General features: G+C 44.2%; 1 protein-coding gene across 2 annotated transcripts; it reads left to right on the top strand.

The window, feature by feature from the left end:
- Positions 1-5,034: 5,034 nt before the first annotated feature.
- rai1 (retinoic acid induced 1) lies at positions 5,035-17,859 on the top strand. Of its 2 annotated transcripts, XM_007557396.2 has the most exons (4): positions 5,035-11,559; positions 11,674-11,767; positions 12,670-12,719; positions 16,254-17,859. In XM_007557396.2, the coding sequence occupies exons 1-4, from the start codon at positions 5,113-5,115 to the stop codon at positions 16,260-16,262; spliced, it is 6,600 nt and encodes a 2,199-aa protein (XP_007557458.1). In that variant the 5' UTR covers positions 5,035-5,112; the 3' UTR covers positions 16,263-17,859. The 2 variants fall into 2 exon arrangements, with proteins under 2 accessions (XP_007557458.1, XP_007557457.1); XM_007557395.2 differs by lacking the exon at positions 16,254-17,859 and having other exon boundaries at positions 12,670-15,661.
- The last annotated feature ends 824 nt before the right edge of the window (positions 17,860-18,683 follow it).

The following is an 18,683-nucleotide window of genomic DNA, read 5'->3' as shown; positions in this document are numbered from 1 at the left end:
GTGTGTGCTAAAAGAGAGAAGCTAGATGGTAGCGAGCGTTGCGTGTCTGGTATATTTAAGTGTGTTGTCAGGTTGTTGAGGAGCATGCGAGCTGAGCTTTAGTGAACGTGTGTGTCGCTGGGCCGTGTAGTTCCAGAGGTGGTGTGTGACTTCTTTTTTTCTTCTTTTTTTTTTTTTAGCGAATACGTGTGATTGAATGCGCAAGCGTGCGTGCGGGCGTTTGTGCGTGCGTGTGCAATTCCTCCCAGGCCGCTCCACCTTCCCAGCAAACTGCCTCTGCATGCATAATTAACCAGGATGACTGGGGAGGTAAACACACAGAGACGTTCCATCCCTCCACTCTCTGTGTGCCTCCGCTTTGTGCATCCGCACGTGTGTGTTTATTGGTGTCAGACAGACAGACGGACCAGGAGCAGGAAAGAGATTTGAAGCCAAAGTGCTTCAGAGCCAGATTTGATAGAACGAGCTCTCTCTCTCTCTCTCTCTCTCTCCTTCTCTCTCTCGCTCCTTCTCTCTCTCGCTCCTTCTCTCTCTCTCTCTCTGTCCCTTTGTGTGTGCATGTGTGTTGAGAAAGCAGATAAATCCCATCTCAAGCTGCCTCTGAAGATGATGCGATGAAAAAGAGGAAGAGAAAGGGGGGCTGGGAGGGGGGGTACTGGAACCAGCCACAGTTCTGCGCATTATGAACCATTCAGTGGAACAATCAAATTCACCCCTCTCTCTATTCCTCCCGCTCCTTCTTTTCCTTCTCCCCATCCCTTCCTGGCAGTGTTCAACTTGGAGCCAGATGCATTTTAATGCTTCAAACAAATAGATCCTCCCCAGGTGTAATGAAGCACAAAACTGTTCAAATTATAATAGTAAGGCAGCTGAAAAGCGTCGGATGCAGCAGTGGCAATCAATGTTGGGTCTAGTTTGTCTGTAGGGCTCAATAATTTGTCTAATTATCAATGCAGAAACAACCATTTGCTGTCAGAAACATACATTTTCAGGTCTCACCACAGATTTCTTGGAATCAGATCAGTTGGAATTAGGTCTCGACTTTGACTAAACCCCTCTAACTCATACTTGGCTTTCATCTATGCTGTTTAATAGGAGCTGCGGTTGAATGTTGTTTTCCAGTTTCAAACCTTTTGAAACCAGTAACAGGTGTTTTCCTAGAATTGCCTTTTATTTAGTTCTGTACAATTTTCACTCAAGAAATTCTCACATCTTGGTGTTACTACAACTGTGTTTCAAAATAGGGAGAGTGTGTGTATAGAGGGTGATGTGAAGTTCTAGGTTTTTGGAGGAGGGGTTGTCATTTGAGGTTTTTTATTTTTCTTTCCTTAGGCCTCCTCTGACACGTTGTGTTGAAGGAAAACGGTGGCACTAGACATAATCTACAGCAGTTTTCTCAAACTGCAATCCTTGAGGGCCAGAGTCCTGCAACTTTTACATGTGTCCCTTGTCCTACACGCTTGAATTAAACGGGGAAACCGCCTCACCAGCATGCAGTCGAGCTCTGCAGAGCTCTGCTAATGAGTCCATACCGGAGCCAGGTGTGCTGAAGCAGAGACGTCTAAAAGTTGCCGGTCTCTGGCCCTCGAGGAATGTAGTTTGAGGCCACTGATCGAGAGATGTCAGAGTAAATGGGGCTAAGTATAAAAGGATACCACATTTTTTTCTGTTTTTTATGAGAAAAGAAAATTATATACACTTACCTGCGTTTGTCCATATGAAATACTGTTAAATAAGCTTTGTGGTTAAACTTTCAAAAAGTTCAATCACTCCATAAAATTTTAGCTCCTGTGTAAAACAAAGTGCTTCACAATGGGTAAAAGCAGATGGAGTAACACAAGAAAAACTTCTAGGAATGACAAAATAAGCAAACATGCACAGAAAAGTTAAAACAGATAAATAAATCTAGCAGTTTTAGGAGATGAGAAATTGAGGGAATGCAGCAGATTAGCCGGTTTCAAGGGATATGAATGCGTTCGCAGAGCACTGTAGACCCACCTTGTGTGTAATGTGCATGCAAGTGGATGTGTGGTATTTGCTGCAGTTTGTATTTCCCATGAGCTCGGGCTGTGAAGCCCACTCACTAAATCATGCATTCTCCCCTGTCCTCTACAGCCCCCCTTCTCCTTGTCTTCCTCATCAAACTTATCATTCTATCACTTCTTCCCTGCTGTTGCATCCCCTCACCGTCCGTCTCTTTAGTGGCTTGCATTTTCTCTCTCTCTATTTCTTTCTCCCTCTCTCTCACACCTTCTATTAGACCACCAACGCCTTGTTGTCTTTTCCCCTCTCGTTGCCGCCCCCATCTCTTTCGGGAAGGGTTGAAGAGAAAATAGAAAGACGAGGAAGACGGGGAGATAGCGGAATGGGAAGGGGAATTATCTTTCTTGTGCAGATATCACTTTGTTGGAAGATGCAAAACACGATCAGCTTGGAAAAGTAGAAGACAAGAATAGAGGGAGGGGGGAAATGTGGGTGTATTGCTGGATGTCCGTAATATATAGCTATGTAGGCCTGCATGGAGATATATATATATAAAAAAAAAAATACAAGTTTGCTTCTCCTTCAAGCCTCCTCTGTTCTAATGCAAGCCCTGAAGAATGGGCAGACAAATAAACAGGGAGGATTTGGCGATCTCAGCATGTGTGCTCCATCCTCTCTCCTCTCTGCTCCTCACTGAAGCGGAGACGTTGTGCATCCACAAATACGGCAATCGGTCGACACCATGGTGCCGCGCTTCTGTGCGGAAGATAACAGTGGAAAGGGAGGGAGGTGCCGAATGGAGGTGGAAGGGGGACGTGACGGGAATATAGACGCCGCCATACACACGCGCGCTCGGTGTGTGTTTGAGGAAAAAGCAAGCGTGAAGTAAATCGATTCGAGGGAAGGTGTCTTTGGTTTCTTTGTTTTGTTTTATTGCAAGATGCAATCAAGCACAAAAAATACGATTACAGTGTCATGTCTTGAATGCCCAACCCCAGGAACTTTTTTTTTTTTTTTCATATTTTGTCATGTTACAACCGCAAAATGCTGTTCGTTTTATTTGGATTTTATGTAATAGACCAACGTAAAGAAGTGCTAAAGTCCAAGTAAACTCGAACATGATTTCCAGTTCTATATAGAAAACATAAAAGTGAAGAGTAAGGTGATCAACCCCCCCTTTAAACTGATACCCACAAATAAATTCAGTGCAGCCTCGTCAAAGGTGATTAATAGTATTTCTCTGTTATTTCATCTCAGTGTAAATAGTTTAAACACATTTAGCTGTGCTTCTGCTTCAACACACCTGAGTCAAATAATCAGGTCATTAACAGGGCTCTGAGAAACTTGTCTGCATACTAATGAAGTAATTCAGCTGTGTCGGAGCAGGGACACATCTTAAAGCGGCAGCCCTGGAGGACTGGAATTGAAGACCTCTGGTTTAGACCAAAACACATTCTTCTTTTAGACCTGACCCAGTTCAAGTTCAGACTCCAATCCGATTGAGAATCATTGCTCACAACTCTGCTCTGCATCCATTCTTCCGACTGAGGTCGAGTCATAAAACCGCCTGCTGCAATTTTTAGATTTTACTTTTTTTTTTTATTCCACATCAAATTAATCACATTACGTCCCCGAAAAGCACAACAAAGTTTGCAGTTGTAACTTGGAAAGCATTCAAGGAGTGCGAAATCTATAGCAAAGCAGTCGACACTGAAAAATGTTCAATGTGGAATGAGAGGGCTTACTCCACTGGATGAAACAAATAATTTGTGTCTTTGCTGAACCCGCCTGCTGTTCTCAGCATGCTCGGTTTTGGAGAAACCCACGTCTTTTCCTTGATATTGTGTAAACAAGTATGCCCACACGCACGTCACCCCAGGTGGAACGGTATTGACCTGAGAGAGGGGAGCAAGGATGGCAGGAAAACGGATATTAGGTCTCCATGGGAATTTACAAGTGTCTCTTTGTCAATAAATGTGAGCATTTGTTTGTAGTATTTTTTTTTAAAAAAAGATGGACCAGAGCTTTTCTTAACAAGAAGTGCACAAGTTTAAGATAGTCCATTGGACTCACACAAACACACACACACACACACAGAGAGAGAGAGAGAGTATTCATAGATGAATAATGTTGTTGTGTCTGGTGAGATGTAACACGGTCCCAGAGTGGATTGAGAGTGGGGATATTGTGCTAAAACTGACTCTCTCGGACACGCACACACACACACACACACACACACACACACACACACTGATGCTCAGTGTCTCCCGGTGACTCTTTTGCTTTTATAGATCAGCAAAAGTCTCCACTTCTCCCCTGTTCATCTCTGTTCTGTATAAACACATTCACACACTCACGCACTCACACTCGCATGCAGGTGAAACCGTATAGTCCCAAAACGCTGTCACATACTGGAAGAAATACATCTTACACTATCAACACAGTCCCTCTGCTGGTGCATTTAGAGCATGCACACACACACACGCACACACACGCACACGCACACACACACACACACACAGTGTATTAGTGACCACTTCTCCTGGGAGTGAACTAGAGTTTCTATCTGACCAGAAAGGAGTAAGGGACCCAGCTGAAAATTTCATAAACACTTGACCAGAAAATAACATAAAATTACTAAAGGGTTGAAAAATTAAAGAAATTAAAATTTAAAAATGGCTTAATTATCAAGTAGTTCAAATACATTTAATAGACTTAACACAAATGATGCCACAGATCTATATAAGAATGGAAAATAATACCAAGGAATGCTTTAGGTTTTACATTGGTCAATCAAACCAGACCAATAAAACTGAATATGTGTGTTTGGGAATGCATGCAACACATTATCTACTTTGGATCTGAACGCCTGTGTATCTGCATGTGTTTTTTTCTCAGAAAGAGAAATTAGTTGTTACTTTAAGTGTCTCTTGAAATGCATTCTCAAGTTCTCCTTAGACAAAGAAAAATGCTTATACCCCAAGAACCTACCTTCATAATTTCTTGTCTTTTTTTCTCTATTTCCTCTCCTTCTTCCCTCCATACCTTCAGAACCCCAGACCCCCCTTCCCCTTCCTCCCGTTTCACCTCACCTCCCCCTCCCTGCTCAGGCTACAGACGGAGTGAGTTATGCAGTCCTTTCGTGAGCGCAACAGTGGTTACCACAGCAACCAACCCTGCTATCAGCAGGAGCCCCATGAATTATCTCGCCTGGAGACCTACCGGCAACACCCACATCATCCCCATCCGCAGCATCCACACCCAGGCCCTGGTCCACATCCAGGCCCTGGCCCCGGGCACAACAGGTCAGGCTATGAGGCTATGTCTAACGCAGCAAACGTGCCCACAGGTGGAGCAGCTGGGATCGGAGGACCCAAGGACTGTTACAGCCAACCAAACTATTCTGGGTACCCAGGAAGTACTGGAGGCAGTGGAAATGGAAATGGGAGCTCATCAGCCTCACAGGCAAAAAAATCCTTTAGAGGAAGCAAAGTTCCTCCACCAAACCCCAGTCAACACCTGCAGGGCCCTGGAGGCTATAGTAATCACATGGGCCCAGGAAATTATTCCACTCAGTACATGAGCGAGAGCCATCTCCAGCAGAAATGGGAGGACCCTGCACAGTTAGCGCAGTATGAACAGGAGATGGTGGGGCGACTGGAGGCTGGTGCTTCCCCTGCACCTGGATCCTCCCAGTACATAGACTCAAACATGTTGGGGCACTCCCAAACCCCATGCCACCAGCCTTCTACCCCAAGTTACACAAGTCCACACCATCAGCCTCACCCTCCTAACCCTGCTCCCTCACCTCTCATGTATCCCCAAAGTCACCTACACTACCCACAGCCCTCACCCTCTCCATCCCCATACATGGAAAAATGCAGTCCCATGCCCCATTGTTATAAAGGCTACAACATACCTCCAAATTCTCAATATAGCAGACAGCTAAGTAGTCATAGCAGTTTGAAGCAGGGGACTTACAGGTCAACCCAGAACAGCTATGGGTACCAGCAGTCAACACCCAGAGGTTATGAGCAGCAGACCTCTTTACAGGCAATGACCAACCCCCAAGAGCCCCACCCTAAGTACCAACACTATAACCAACCCCAACAAAATTACTGTCTGTCAGAGCTCCCTGTCAGATCTCCAGAACAATATTATCAGACTTGCAGCCCCTCCTCGAGTCATTCCCCTGCTCGCTCTGTCGGACGCTCGCCCTCATACAGCTCCACCCCTTCACCACTGATGACTAATCCAGAATCATTCCAGTACGGCCAACCACCAATGACACCTGGGGCAGCCTCGTCGTCGTCATCCTCTTCAGCTGGTATGCAAGATCAAGCCAGCGCAAACACCATGCTAATGCCCCCGCGGTCCCACCCTTCGCCCAACATATCCCACACGGCATCCCACAGCTACACTTCGACGCCACAAGCGCCCACAATGAAAGAGCGCTTCTCGGAGAAGCTGTTGTCAAACCCCAGCTTGTGGAGCCTGAACGCTCTCACCTCTCAGGTGGAGAATATCTCCAATAATGTCCAACAGCTCCTGCTTTCAGAAGCCCTGGTTGCAAACAAGAAGGGCGGCAAGCGCAGCAGTGGTGGGAGCAACAGCAGCACTGGAAGTGGGGCCTCCACCAAGAAAGGTGAAGAATACAAAAGCCCTCCATATCCAGACAGTGGTGGCAATGTGGGCGGGGTCCCCATGCATGAACCTTACTCTACCCCACAGCACCAACCATTGCCTATGGAACTCCATGAGGGTGGCTACTCCAGCAGCAGTGATGAACCATTGGACAGAGGTTTCTATTACTTTGGCCAGGGTAGAAGTCCAGCCCAGGCTCACAACAACACACAACTCAGCTTGGACACAGCCTCCTCTTGCTCCATTGCTTCTCCAGATGATATGTCTACTAGGTCTGGGGACTCGGGTCTGCACAACCTTACCCCAGATCCTATAAGATGCACGGCAGGGCAAGGAGGAGATGGCATGAATACCCCAGGGAAGAGCATCGGTGATGAGAGATCTCCAACAAGCATTACAATACCAAGTCCTATGAAACAAGAAAGTGATTCCCCATCAGACATACAACACATCAATCAGCCTGTAAAGGAAAACTTTGAAGAGTCAGCTTGGACTGAAAAACCTGCAGGAAAAGAAGAGGAAGCAATGGATAAAACTCTTGATTTTATAAGTAATTCAGACTCAAACAACCCTACAGAGAAGCAAGAGAAATGGACAGATGAGGAAAAATGCCCAAATTTCTACAGCAAAATAAACACGAACATGGCAGAAAAAGGCTATTGCTATGAAGACACAATGTACCAAGAGGTCCAGAGCAAATATGACTCAGATGCAAGAGATTCAGTTGAACAATCCCCGGCTGATCTCTCTGATTCCAGTAACAAAGATCACTTTAGTCAAGAGATAAAGTCAGAGGTATTCAAGTCTGAATCTCCAACTGCATCCGAGAGCTCTGTGAAAACGCTGCCGTTCATTTCAAGAGGAGACCTTGAGCAGGATCCATATTCCACAGAGAAAGACGACAGTTCGGCAAATACCTCTCCAACCCCACGAACTGAAGTCCTGGAAGAGTCTAGCTGTGACAAGAAGGAGAGCAGAACTCAGGAGAATGACAAAGACATGGACAGGGAAGAGGATGAGATAAATGAAGATGAGAAAGAAGAAATTGAAAAATGTTCTTTTTCACAGCTTTTGTCTAAAGAAGTTAGGGAGGAAGAAGAGGAGGAGGAGGAGAAAGAAAGTCAGTCATTAACTGAAGAGCACACAAATGACGAAGACATCCAAATGAGTCCTTCTGAAGATCTCTGCAGCAGAACAGAAATCCACAATTTAGCTCTCAACACTGACAGTGATTTGCCAGTGGGACCCGGTCTTCTTAATGCAGCAGCAGCAACGACAGCAACAGATGTTTCAACAAGGGAGTCAGCCATTGGCGACACAGCACCTCAGCCACAGTCTGCTATGCCAGTCTTCTCTGCTCTCAATGATAAGGCAGCTCCTCCGGCTCAGGCTAGAGATCATATTGATCACAGCGATGCTAAGGTCCTGGAGCCAGACTCTCCTCAGCTGCCAGGGAAGTCAATACTTCCCTCTGCCCCATCCTGGGCTGACACTCCACCATCTCCTCAAAAAGGGGATGATGATATAGAACCAGGCATAAGTTGTTCCAGTGCAGTGACACCACTAGCTAAACCAGAGCCCATGGTTCCATCCGCTCAGCCAAGGACATACGGGCGTAAGCATGTTAGGGGTAGAAGGAGAATCATACATTCAGGTGTGGCATTAAGGCGACAACTGAGCTTGAAGAAGGAGGAAGAAAAGGAAGACAAAGAAACAAATTCCTCTCAGCAAAAATTGAGCATGGCTCCAAGCAAGACTGTTTTATTCTCAGATCAAACTAACCTTGCTCATCAGGATTCTATGATGAGCCAGACTCCTAAAATGCTGACAGAGGGTTTTCAATCCAGAATGTGCACTCGCTCTTTTAATGCGCCAGATATCCAAACAAAAGTTGAACCTAATGTAAAGAGAAAACCAGGCCCAAAACCTGGACCTAAGACAGGGTCAAAACCCAGTGCAAAACCAGGACCTAAGCCAGGTGCTAAGCCTGGTCTAAAGGCAGGTCCCAAACCTGGACCAAAACCTGGGAAAAAGACAGGACAAAAGCCTGCGCCACATGAATCAGAAGTGCCATTGAAAATTGAAACTGTTGTAAGGCACAAACCAGGGCCAAAACCAGGTTCAAAATCTGGACCAAAACCAGCCCTAAGACCAGGTCCAAAACCTGGACTCAAACCTGCTGAGGTTTTGCCTCCTACTGAGGCTGCTCCTATCAAAGCTCCAGTTGGTCGCCCCAGGGGCTCAATTTCAAAAACAAAATTGATGGACCGGGAAGATCCAAGACAAGAAGTCCCAGAAATGCAAAGCAGGACCAGGAAAGCTCTAAAACATGCAACACTGCAATATAACCAAGATGGAAGATCTCCTACAGAGGAAAAGCAATCTCTCCCAGAAATAAAGGTACAAGAAAGGGAAAACAACAATATGGTCTTAAGATCCAGAAAACCCTCACAGGATAAGCTAACAAAAGAAAAGGAAAGGGGAGGGGAAGATATTCAAACTTCAACACCAACAGAAAATAAAATCAGTGATATCTCTCTAAAGGTTAAAGAGGTCATAGTTGTGAAAAAACTGCTAACTCCAAATCCTGATGCCATGATAACAACAAATGTTTCCCTACACTCACCCGTGCCACTTGCAAAGCCAGTCCTCTCTGAAGAATCTAAAGAAAAGACATTATCAATACTGAAGCGTTCATCTAGCCCAGACATTTCCACACCCCCTGTAAAAAAGAAGAGAGGTCCAAAGCCCAAACTAAGAAACTTACCATCTCAGTCAGTCCTGTTTGAAGAGACTCTACCAGCACGCAAAGACAAAAGTGTCCGAGGCCCCAGAAGAAAGCGAGGACCACCCAGGAAAGCTTCTCTGGTCAGTGCCTCAACAAAAGATGCTCCTCCTAACAGCAGTGGATCTACCAACAGTGACGTGCCTGTGGTGCCTCCTCAGTGCCCCACCAAAACAAAAGTTCTCCCTCCACGCAAAGGAAGAGGGCAGAAATATGAGGCAATGGTACAGAAGATTACATCTCCCAGCTCAAAAAAACACTTCCTAGCTACCCAACAAGAGAGTAGTCTAAGTGAGGATTTTACATCGAAGGCTTTTTCTGAATTTGTCTTTAAGGAAGGTGAGGCTTTTATTCAAATAAATAACACAGAGACACTAGAGTTTACAAAGGAGGAAATGAAAGAGCAAGAAGAAGCAATGGCAATGGAGGACGTTACACAACAAGGTGGCAAGCATGAGCTAAGTCAAGAGGAATCAGCAAAAGATATAGTGAGACCATTAGTGGAAGATGAGGTGACGAATAAGAATTATGGAAGACAAGAAAAAGGTAAAACAGAAACCAAGATGGAGGTTGCTGACAATAAGGCTTCGTCTTCAACAGAGACATGGTTAGAAGTTGGAACTCTAGATGAGAGGACACAACAGACTTCCAAGAGTGATGCCACAAAGTCTGTCAGAACGAAGAGAAAGAGATGGGCCATGGTGGAAAGTACAGATGCGTCCGTGGTGGCTTTGGAAGCAGACAGCCTCATTATTACAACACCAAGACTTGCTAAACAGAGAGCCATTAAGAACAACCATGAAATGCACCTTAAACAGAGGAGAAAGAAGAGAAAGGGCGAAGCCAATTTAGAGGAAACCGAGAAAGTAGATGAGCTCATCACAACAGAAACGCCAGAACCTGTGGAAAGAATAGAGGAAAAAGTCACCACCACAGAGTCCACAAAGTCCACAGAACCTCTACCAACTAACGAGGATAAATTCACAGAAACCCCCCAAGCCATCTCTGCAGAACTTATTCAAAAACCTCGCAGAGGCCGAAAACCATCCGCAAACCCAACTAAACAAAAAAGAAGCCAAGCCTCAATGGAGCATGCTCCTGGGAAGCCAGTGAAGATCCACAAAAAACCTGGGCCAAAACCTGGAATGAAAGATGCCATTGAGGTAATTGAGGCAGTTGTAAGGGCAGCCGGATGTGAGCAGGACCAAAAAGAGGAAAGAGCAAAAGAAGAAAGAGAAAAAAGAGAACGAGAGAACATAGAAAGTGAAGAGACTAGTATTGTGGGTCCTGTGGTGACCGTTACAGAAAAGCAGACGGAGTTCATCTCTGTGAAAAGAATCAGAAGGAGACCAATCAACAGGAATTCCAAACTGTCTTTTTGTCCTTATGTACGGATCAACAACTCTAGAGACTTTTCTTCTTGGTGTGCCATAGTCAACAAGCCTGAAGATGCTGTTGTGTTTCAGAGACGGAGAAAAAAGGGCATACTTAGAATGAGGAATCCTTTCACAGTTGCTAAAGCAGTGCCACACACTGCTGCCATGCAACTAGGACCATTGGTAAACACAAACCTATCTGACATGCGTCTTACGTGTTGCTTATGTGGGAAACCACCAAACTACAAAGACCTGGGTGATTTGTGTGGACCATACTACACAGAAGATAGCATTCCACGGAAAATTTTGACTATCACACATACGCAACTCTTCAGGGAAGACGGCAGCAAGACCCACGGGAATGACAGTAACAGCAGTGAAGAACCGGGGACTTCTTCAAAGACTGAAGATAGAGTGAACTCAGAAAAGGAGGAAAGTACAGAAGCTACCACTGAAGAGGCTGGAAACAGCAGGCACCATCACCGGCACTACAGGCGGCTACTGAGACCGGAAAGACCGTGTCAGGAAGGTGGTCCGAGAAGAGTTACCCTCAGAGAGAGATTCAGGAGAATGAAGCAGCTCCAGAATCTCTGCACGGCCACTTCAAAGGACCAAGAGGGCAATGAAAGCATATTCCAAAAGCTACAAATGGAGGCAGTGGCCAAGGAGCACTGGGCTCATGAAAACTGTACCATCTGGACTAAGGGGATAATTATGGTAGCTGGAAGGCTATATGGACTGAAGGAAGCTGCCAACAAGTCAGCTCAAACGGTATGTTAACAATCATAAAGAGGCTCAATATACGGTCAAGACATTCCTTCTTTGTGTCTTATTTATTTTACAATGGTGCTTTACTGGTTTTGTTCTCTGTCTGATGAACCCCAGAGCTGTCACAAGTGCCAGATTTCGGGAGCGTCTCTCAGCTGCTGTTGGAGAGGCTGCTCTTATAAGTACCACTACATCTGCGCCAAAGAGATAGGTAAGAAACTACGGTAGGAAACAATGCCAGAGAACTGGACTGAAATTTAAACAAAAGAAGCCAACGTGGAGAGATGAAAGTGAGGTCAAGCATGAGTTAAAATAAAAATAAAAAAAGAGTGAAAAATTAAATGGTGAGTCAAGAGAAGTTGATGTGGGTAAACCGAGAGGGAAAATGCATAGAGTAGTAGCAATATTGAATGCAAAAAGATATGTCTGAGAGCTCAGAGGGAGGGAAAACCCAAAAGAGAGCTTTGATTAAAGAGGATGATGAAAGTGGGAGTATGAAAGAAAGAGAAGGGAACCAGACGGGTGGGGGCGGGGGGTAGTTTCTATGTGTGCATTATTGACCGCAACCCCTGTGGCTCCATCCATCCACGCGGCTGTCGGGGCTCTAAATGTGGGTGTGTGAACCTCTACTGACATGTGCAATGGTTGCTTAAATACCTAAATTGTTCATCTCAGGAGCATGTTACGAATGTGTACGTCCCCTCAGCTCACCCATTTTGTGTGTTCCTGTTCGCTGTTGCTGCTGGAAGTGTCAGCATGTGTGTGACATGGCTTACCCTTGTGAAACTTCATGCCAGAGAGGTACAGTGTGAGGATTAGAAGGCCTGCCACGTCTGCAGAGCCAGCAGAGGGAGCGGAGTGAGGCCCTTTTTAATCCTGCTGAGTGCACCAGCCATATCTGCCTGCCCGCTCTGCAACTCATCCACTCACTTGCGCCCCATCTCTCGTTCCTCTTACTTTCTGTGCAATTCTTTCTTTTGCATTTTCATCGTTTACTGGCTTTTGCCGTCTACGTGGGGCTCAAGGGTGTCGTGCGTCTGTTTGATTCATTTCTCTTGTTTAGCTGCGACGCAAGCTTATCTTCCTCTTTGCCTTTTCTCCCGCTGCCTGTAGGCTGCACATTCCACGAGGATGATTTTTCCATCAAATGCCCAAAACATGAGGTAAGAAAAGAAAACTGTTACTAGTAAAATATATGCATATTAATCATTACAGTGTTTGTTTGCTGATATTTTACAAGGCTTGAAGATCTTTTGGTCTTTGAAAGTCGACGCTTTGCAGCATCGAGTTGTAGACGATGTTACAGTGCATTGCAAAAGTATTCATACGTCCTAAAATTGTAGATACATTGTCACAACCGCAGTGTATTTCAATGATGTTCAAAAGGTACTGCGTAATTATTTGTTGGAAGGGAAATGATTAATGGATTCCAGCATTAGTTCACAAAAAGAAAGATCTGAAAGGTTTTGTTATGGATTTTTGTTAACCCCCTTCCACTCTGATACCCCAAAATAAAATTCACTGCATGGAAAGAGTCCATGAATGATTCAAGCCAATGAATATTGTGGAAGTTTCACTTTCTTTTTTTTTATTTTTAGAAGACATACGTGAACAAGCAGAGCTCATGATTTAACTTTTCTTCTCATGACTGCCTTCCTGTCCTACTTTTACTTTTCTAAAAGGAAAAGTGTATACCTGTGCACATCCAAAATGTGAATCGACTGGATATACCACATGCCACACGCAGTGCAGTTTACGTAGCTCATCCTGTCCCTGTTATTGTCGTTCAACTACAAAGGACAGATTCATCGTTATCATCCCAGACTCACTAATTGTTAAGCATTTCCAGCAGCCTAGACCAACCCAGCACCCTCAGACCTCCACAATTACAACGGCTCCCTGCTTTTCTGGTGAACATTAACAGTCTGCACCACACCTGCTTTTCCTGTGGGACAGACACCATCTGCTGGTGATGAATGGACAGTGCAGCACAGCGTGGAAGGTCAAACGCGAGGGGGGTGGGGGTGGAGAGGTTGGTGGAGAGAGGCAGAGATGCTGACATTCAGCAGAGAGCAGCAGTGCATTGAGGCAGCGGTGGCACCAGGCTCACATCCTCCCTCCCTCACCCCTCTTCTCTGCATCTGCATTTTCTCTTCCTCCCTCCCTCCTTTGCTCCCTTTTCCTTTCCTGCTCTCCTCTGTGCAGACTGGCAGGGATGAAAAGCTGGCAGCTGATCAAAACACCCCACCCACCATCGCTGCCTGTTATCCTCCCCACATGCTCTCTCCACCATTACTCTCTACTTCTTCCTCTCATTATTTCTCCTTCCTCCTTCTTTTTTTCCTGTTAGCCTCATTCCGCTTCTTTGCTCCCCCGCTGCTCCGTCTCTCCCAGCGTCTCAATCCGTTCACCTTCTGATATCCTATAAGCTCCCCGATTTGTTTTCCCCCCCACCTTCCATCCTCCCTTCTCCCTTCCTCAATCAGCCCCTTTCTCACCCGCTTCCTTTCTCATCCTCTCTCCCTCTCTCTCTCCTTCTCCCTGCGCCTCCCCCTTCACCTCCACTCGCACGTCTGAGCAGCAGAGACGAAGTGTGAGAAACAGAGAGAAAATGAGAGCAAGTCAGAGAGAGAGAGAGAGAGAGATTGTTGTTAGCTGCGCTGAGGCAGAGCTGTCATCAGGCTGAGGGATCTGAGAGGCTGCACGTCTGCGCCGAGCCAATTTAAGCTGAGCGGCCCAATCAAAGGCAAGAGGAGACACGGATAAACATGCAAGCACCCCACCCATGGGTTGCCACGTCAGAGGACTCTCTTTATCCCCGCGTTCTCACTTTAAGGCGGGATAAAATTCACCTAAACGTAACGCTTTAATAGCACATCAGCACGGGATGATTAGCAGGTTAGCTGTAAGCTCGCATATATCCACTTTGGGTGCAAAAATAAAAACTAAGGAACAGGGGAAACGCAGACAGTTTCACGCTGAGGCTGAGCTGGAATAGAAAGAGCCGAATCAGGACAGTTACATCAGAGAGCGGCAGACTGGGAGACGTCGAGATGGTGCAAGGAAGGAAAGGCTGCAAAAGAGGAGAGCCTTCCTGTGACGGCGAGGTGGAGAGACTAAAGGTGTAAAAAAAAAAAAAACGAAAAGAAAGTCATGTGTTACTCCAGAGACCAGAAAGCAGAAAGAGACAGAGAGAGAACAGGAAGACCACGAGGATGGGCAGGTGGCAGGCTGAAGCCACAAGGAGGAAAATAAATGGAGAACACACTGCCTTTCAAATGTAGTAATCCTTCTTGATTGCTGATTCCACGCGTTGTCACATTTCCACCACAAACTTCAGATCACCACAAAGTAGTGAACTGGAAGGAAAATGATTGTTTTCTGTGTGTAATCTGGTGTTCTACAAAAGCCCCCAGATTTTTGACAGAACATTAGCAAACAAACGGCGTCATGAAGAGCAAGTAGCACAGCAGACAGGTCAGAGATAACATCATGGAGCAATTTAAAAATGTCCCAGTCTTTCAAGCGCTAGATGCAAAAATGAACCAACCATAGCTAAACGGACAGGCTGAAGAAGAGGATATTTAATCAGAGAAGCAGCAGAGGCCCCTGGTAACTCTGGAGAAGGTCCAAACATCCACAAATAAGTAGCAAAAAAGAAAACAATAGGAAGTCTATTTTTTACAGTTTGCAGTAGACCTTATAGGAGAGATCTCAAACATGGGATAAAAGCTCCTACACTTGGGTGAGACCAAAATGTAACTTTTTGCTTTAAAGTACATCCAAAAAGCAGTGTGTGGCAGAAAACTACCTTGCAGGAAGACATGGGAGTCACAGTAGCATACTGTAAGGATGCTTTTCTTTAGCAGAATGATGGGAATTTGGTAGGAGCGCGGATGCAACTAAATATAGAATAATCCTAGAACAGAATCTGGAAGAGACTATAAAGATTTGATACTGGACGGAGGCCTTTCAGCAGGCTAACATGGAATACTGCCACAGTGTTGAGATGTGTCAAAATTGAATCTAGCTGAAAATGACCAATAAATGTGTATTTTAAAAAAAATTATATCCTCAGAGTGACTGGGAGTTATTTTGCAAAAAAGGAATGAGCAGAAAATCAAGTTTTTAGATGTGCGAACCTTTTAGAGATGTAGCTCAAAAGACTTAAAGCTGCCTGGAGCCAAACATTTTTCAGGGCATTGACTACAAACTCATGCAACCTATTTCAAATTTCTATTTGTTGCAAAAACTGAAATTTGTGATGTTTTTTTTTCTTCATCATTATGCAGCACTTTCTTTGTATTGGCTGATAAAAACATAGGGAAATGCACAAAAACTTGTGGTTGCAGCACAACCAAAACAAGAAGAGGCTCAAGCAGTGTGAAAACTTTTGCGAGACACTGTAAGTGCATCTCTGGCTCTTACATGGTTTTCTTTTTGCAGCCAAGCTGGTCAGCTGAATTCATCTCCTCTTTCATGCAGCAACCTCGCTTTGATGTTTTCTGCACATTTCTGCAGAAAAAGCTTCAACTCTCACGGCTCAGAGTGGCCTGGAGGCTCTCTCCACCTGCATCACAGCTGCCTGAAGCTTTTTCTGGTTCAAACCAAAGGAAAAAAAAAAAAAAAGGGCTCATAAGACAGGATGAAGAGAGTCGCTCTGAACGTCTCTAAATTTCTCCTTTCTTCCTTAACAGGATCTGTAATATATCCCTGCATTCCACCTTCACTTCCAAAATCATCACTCTGCCACTTATCCTGCAAGCCAAAAAAAAAAATAGAAAAATAAATAAAAATAAAATAAATGACAGTAGACGAGCACGACGGCGAGAGGCTGCGTCGAGGTGTGGAGCCATGGAGCCGCTTATTCCCTGGAGAGCTGAACAGCTGCTTGCTGAAAAACGATCCCTTGCAGCAGCGAGGCAGGGGGTGGTGACGCCGTCTATCAAGGGGAGGGGGACATGCTTTTTGTCTGGACCCCAGCGGAAACTATTTGAAATGCAGAGCGAGGAACATTCGTGTGTGTGAGTGTGTGTTTTCTGTTTTCGGATGGGCTCAGAGAACCGAACAGAAGCGTCCAGCAGGATCCCACAGCAGCGTTCTCCCTGTGCGTATGTGATTACTCATTCCACAGCCACACCCTCACCATGTGTTTGTGTCTGAGTGCATCTTCAGTTCAAGATCTCGTCTGTCTTGGTAGTGTCAAACATGGTGGCGGTAGCATCATGATGTTGGGCTGTTTTGCTAAACAGCCTAATACACAAAAATACAGCAACCAACCAATGGATGTACCATTTCAATGTCAGCATTTGTGTTTGGAACACGAGACAAAACTAAAAAAATAAAATAAAATAAACGAGGAAACTGTAAATTATGTGCTTTACAAGTTCTAATGGAAAAAAAATTGTATTTTAATATAATGCTCTTATCTTTAAAGGTGTATATTGATGTGCATTATGACTAGGCAACATCATTGCGTCACCCTTGTTATATGTCAGACTTTGTGTTACTCAGAAATGAAAATATATAGATATATATGTAAAAAAAACAAAACAAACAAACAAAAAAAAAAAATTAAATTTGTTGAGTTTAATTCAACTGTGTGCACATTCAGTATGTACAGCAGACATCCTCATCGTGCCGGATCGGTCGAGGGCTTGGGTTATGGGAGCGGGAAGTTCGGTCTCATGTCACTTCATATCAATGTACAGCTCAGAAATATCCAATGATGTGTAATTACTCCACAGCCACGCAAAGAGACGCTCCACCTGTCTGTTTGTGTATCGAAAATGTAGCCTACTCTTCTCTCTGCCGGGCAATATAACGCTGCGCCGCGCAGGGAGGCCGTTAACGTTCTAGTCATATCAGAAAGAGACGCATTTAAGTATTAAAAGCAGAAAAGAAAAGTGCAAAAACGCCACACCAAAACATTCTCTTTTCGAAGCTCATTATTTAATGGTGTACAGAAGTATTTGATGCTGTTTAAATGTAAGATGTGATGTACTAATATAATTGTGTATAGTATTTCCTAGAGATGTTTATTTTCTATAAAATGGAATATGTTATTGCTTATAAAACATTATTAAAAGAATCTGTTGATGATACAGGAAAAAAAAAGAAAAAAAAGATAACCCCCCCCCCTTTTTTGGAATGTCACTTGTCTTAAGTGGGAGCATGCCGTTTTATTGATTTTCATGTCTGTTTGTTTTGGACTCGATGACACTACAGCATCACTTTGTTTGAAATGTTTTTTGTAACGCCAATGTTAAATATACCAGCACCTTTCAATGCTGCTACGACCAACGCCTGGTGTTTTTGTCTTCCCTCGACACGCACACTTTGACACACTGAAGAAGAGAAACCTGGACTAACGGCGTACAGCTAATTTATGGAAAAAAAAAAAAAAAGCATGTTTTCTTTTTCAATACGTCAAAGGTTTGAAATCATAAAACTTTTGGATTTTTTTTTTTTTTAGCACATTTTTCCCATATAAAAATAAGTATTTGCTGAGACGTTCTGGGAGTGTGTGGCACTTTGTTGTGTGCATTAAACACAACAAAAAAATCTGAAAAGTGTGCAATACAACTCTAAAACTGCTCAGAAGGACCTAGAATGTCAAAATCTACAAATTATGTAAGTACATAGGAACACAGGTCACTCTTCAAAAGAGGAAACACAAGCGAGCATGTCACTTCAGTTTAACCCATATCCACAGTCAGAACAGTTATTGAAGCTTAAACTATTAGTTACATTCTCAAATTAAGACGATTCACCAATAAAGATGTGAAAGCCGTAAGTTTTCTTTAAAAAAATGATTTAATATTTACATGTAAATATGGAGAAATAATATAAGAGAGGAAGGAGGAAAGAAAAGAAATGTCAGTTACAAGACGATACCTTCCAACAAGGTTGCTACACAAGCTTTCTCCTCAGTTTTCGGATTTCACATGACCAACTATAAAATAAAATAAAAACATACTGATACTGTTAAATGGCAAACATTTTGTTGAAACTTTTTTACAGTTTTTAAAAATAAAAATCATCAGAAAATGATCTAGTCCACCTAAAATATGAGAAAAAGATATTTTTCTTGTATGATAGTGTTACAAATGGGGAGGAGGGGTTTA

Source organism: Poecilia formosa, unplaced genomic scaffold (genome assembly GCF_000485575.1).
Source record: "Poecilia formosa unplaced genomic scaffold, Poecilia_formosa-5.1.2 Scaffold88, whole genome shotgun sequence".
NCBI classification, from domain to species: Eukaryota; Metazoa; Chordata; class Actinopteri; order Cyprinodontiformes; family Poeciliidae; genus Poecilia; species Poecilia formosa.
This window is presented reverse-complemented; position numbering and strand designations above follow the sequence as displayed.

Bases quoted from the DNA above. Each gene is read 5' to 3' on its own strand.
- rai1 (XM_007557395.2), top strand. From the start codon at position 5,113: ATGCAGTCCTTTCGTGAGCGCAACAGTGGTTACCACAGCAACCAACCC. The intron at 11,560-11,673 runs GTATGTTAACAA...GATGAACCCCAG, and splicing joins CCAACAAGTCAGCTCAAACG to AGCTGTCACAAGTGCCAGAT. The intron at 11,768-12,669 runs GTAAGAAACTAC...CGCTGCCTGTAG, and splicing joins CATCTGCGCCAAAGAGATAG to GCTGCACATTCCACGAGGAT.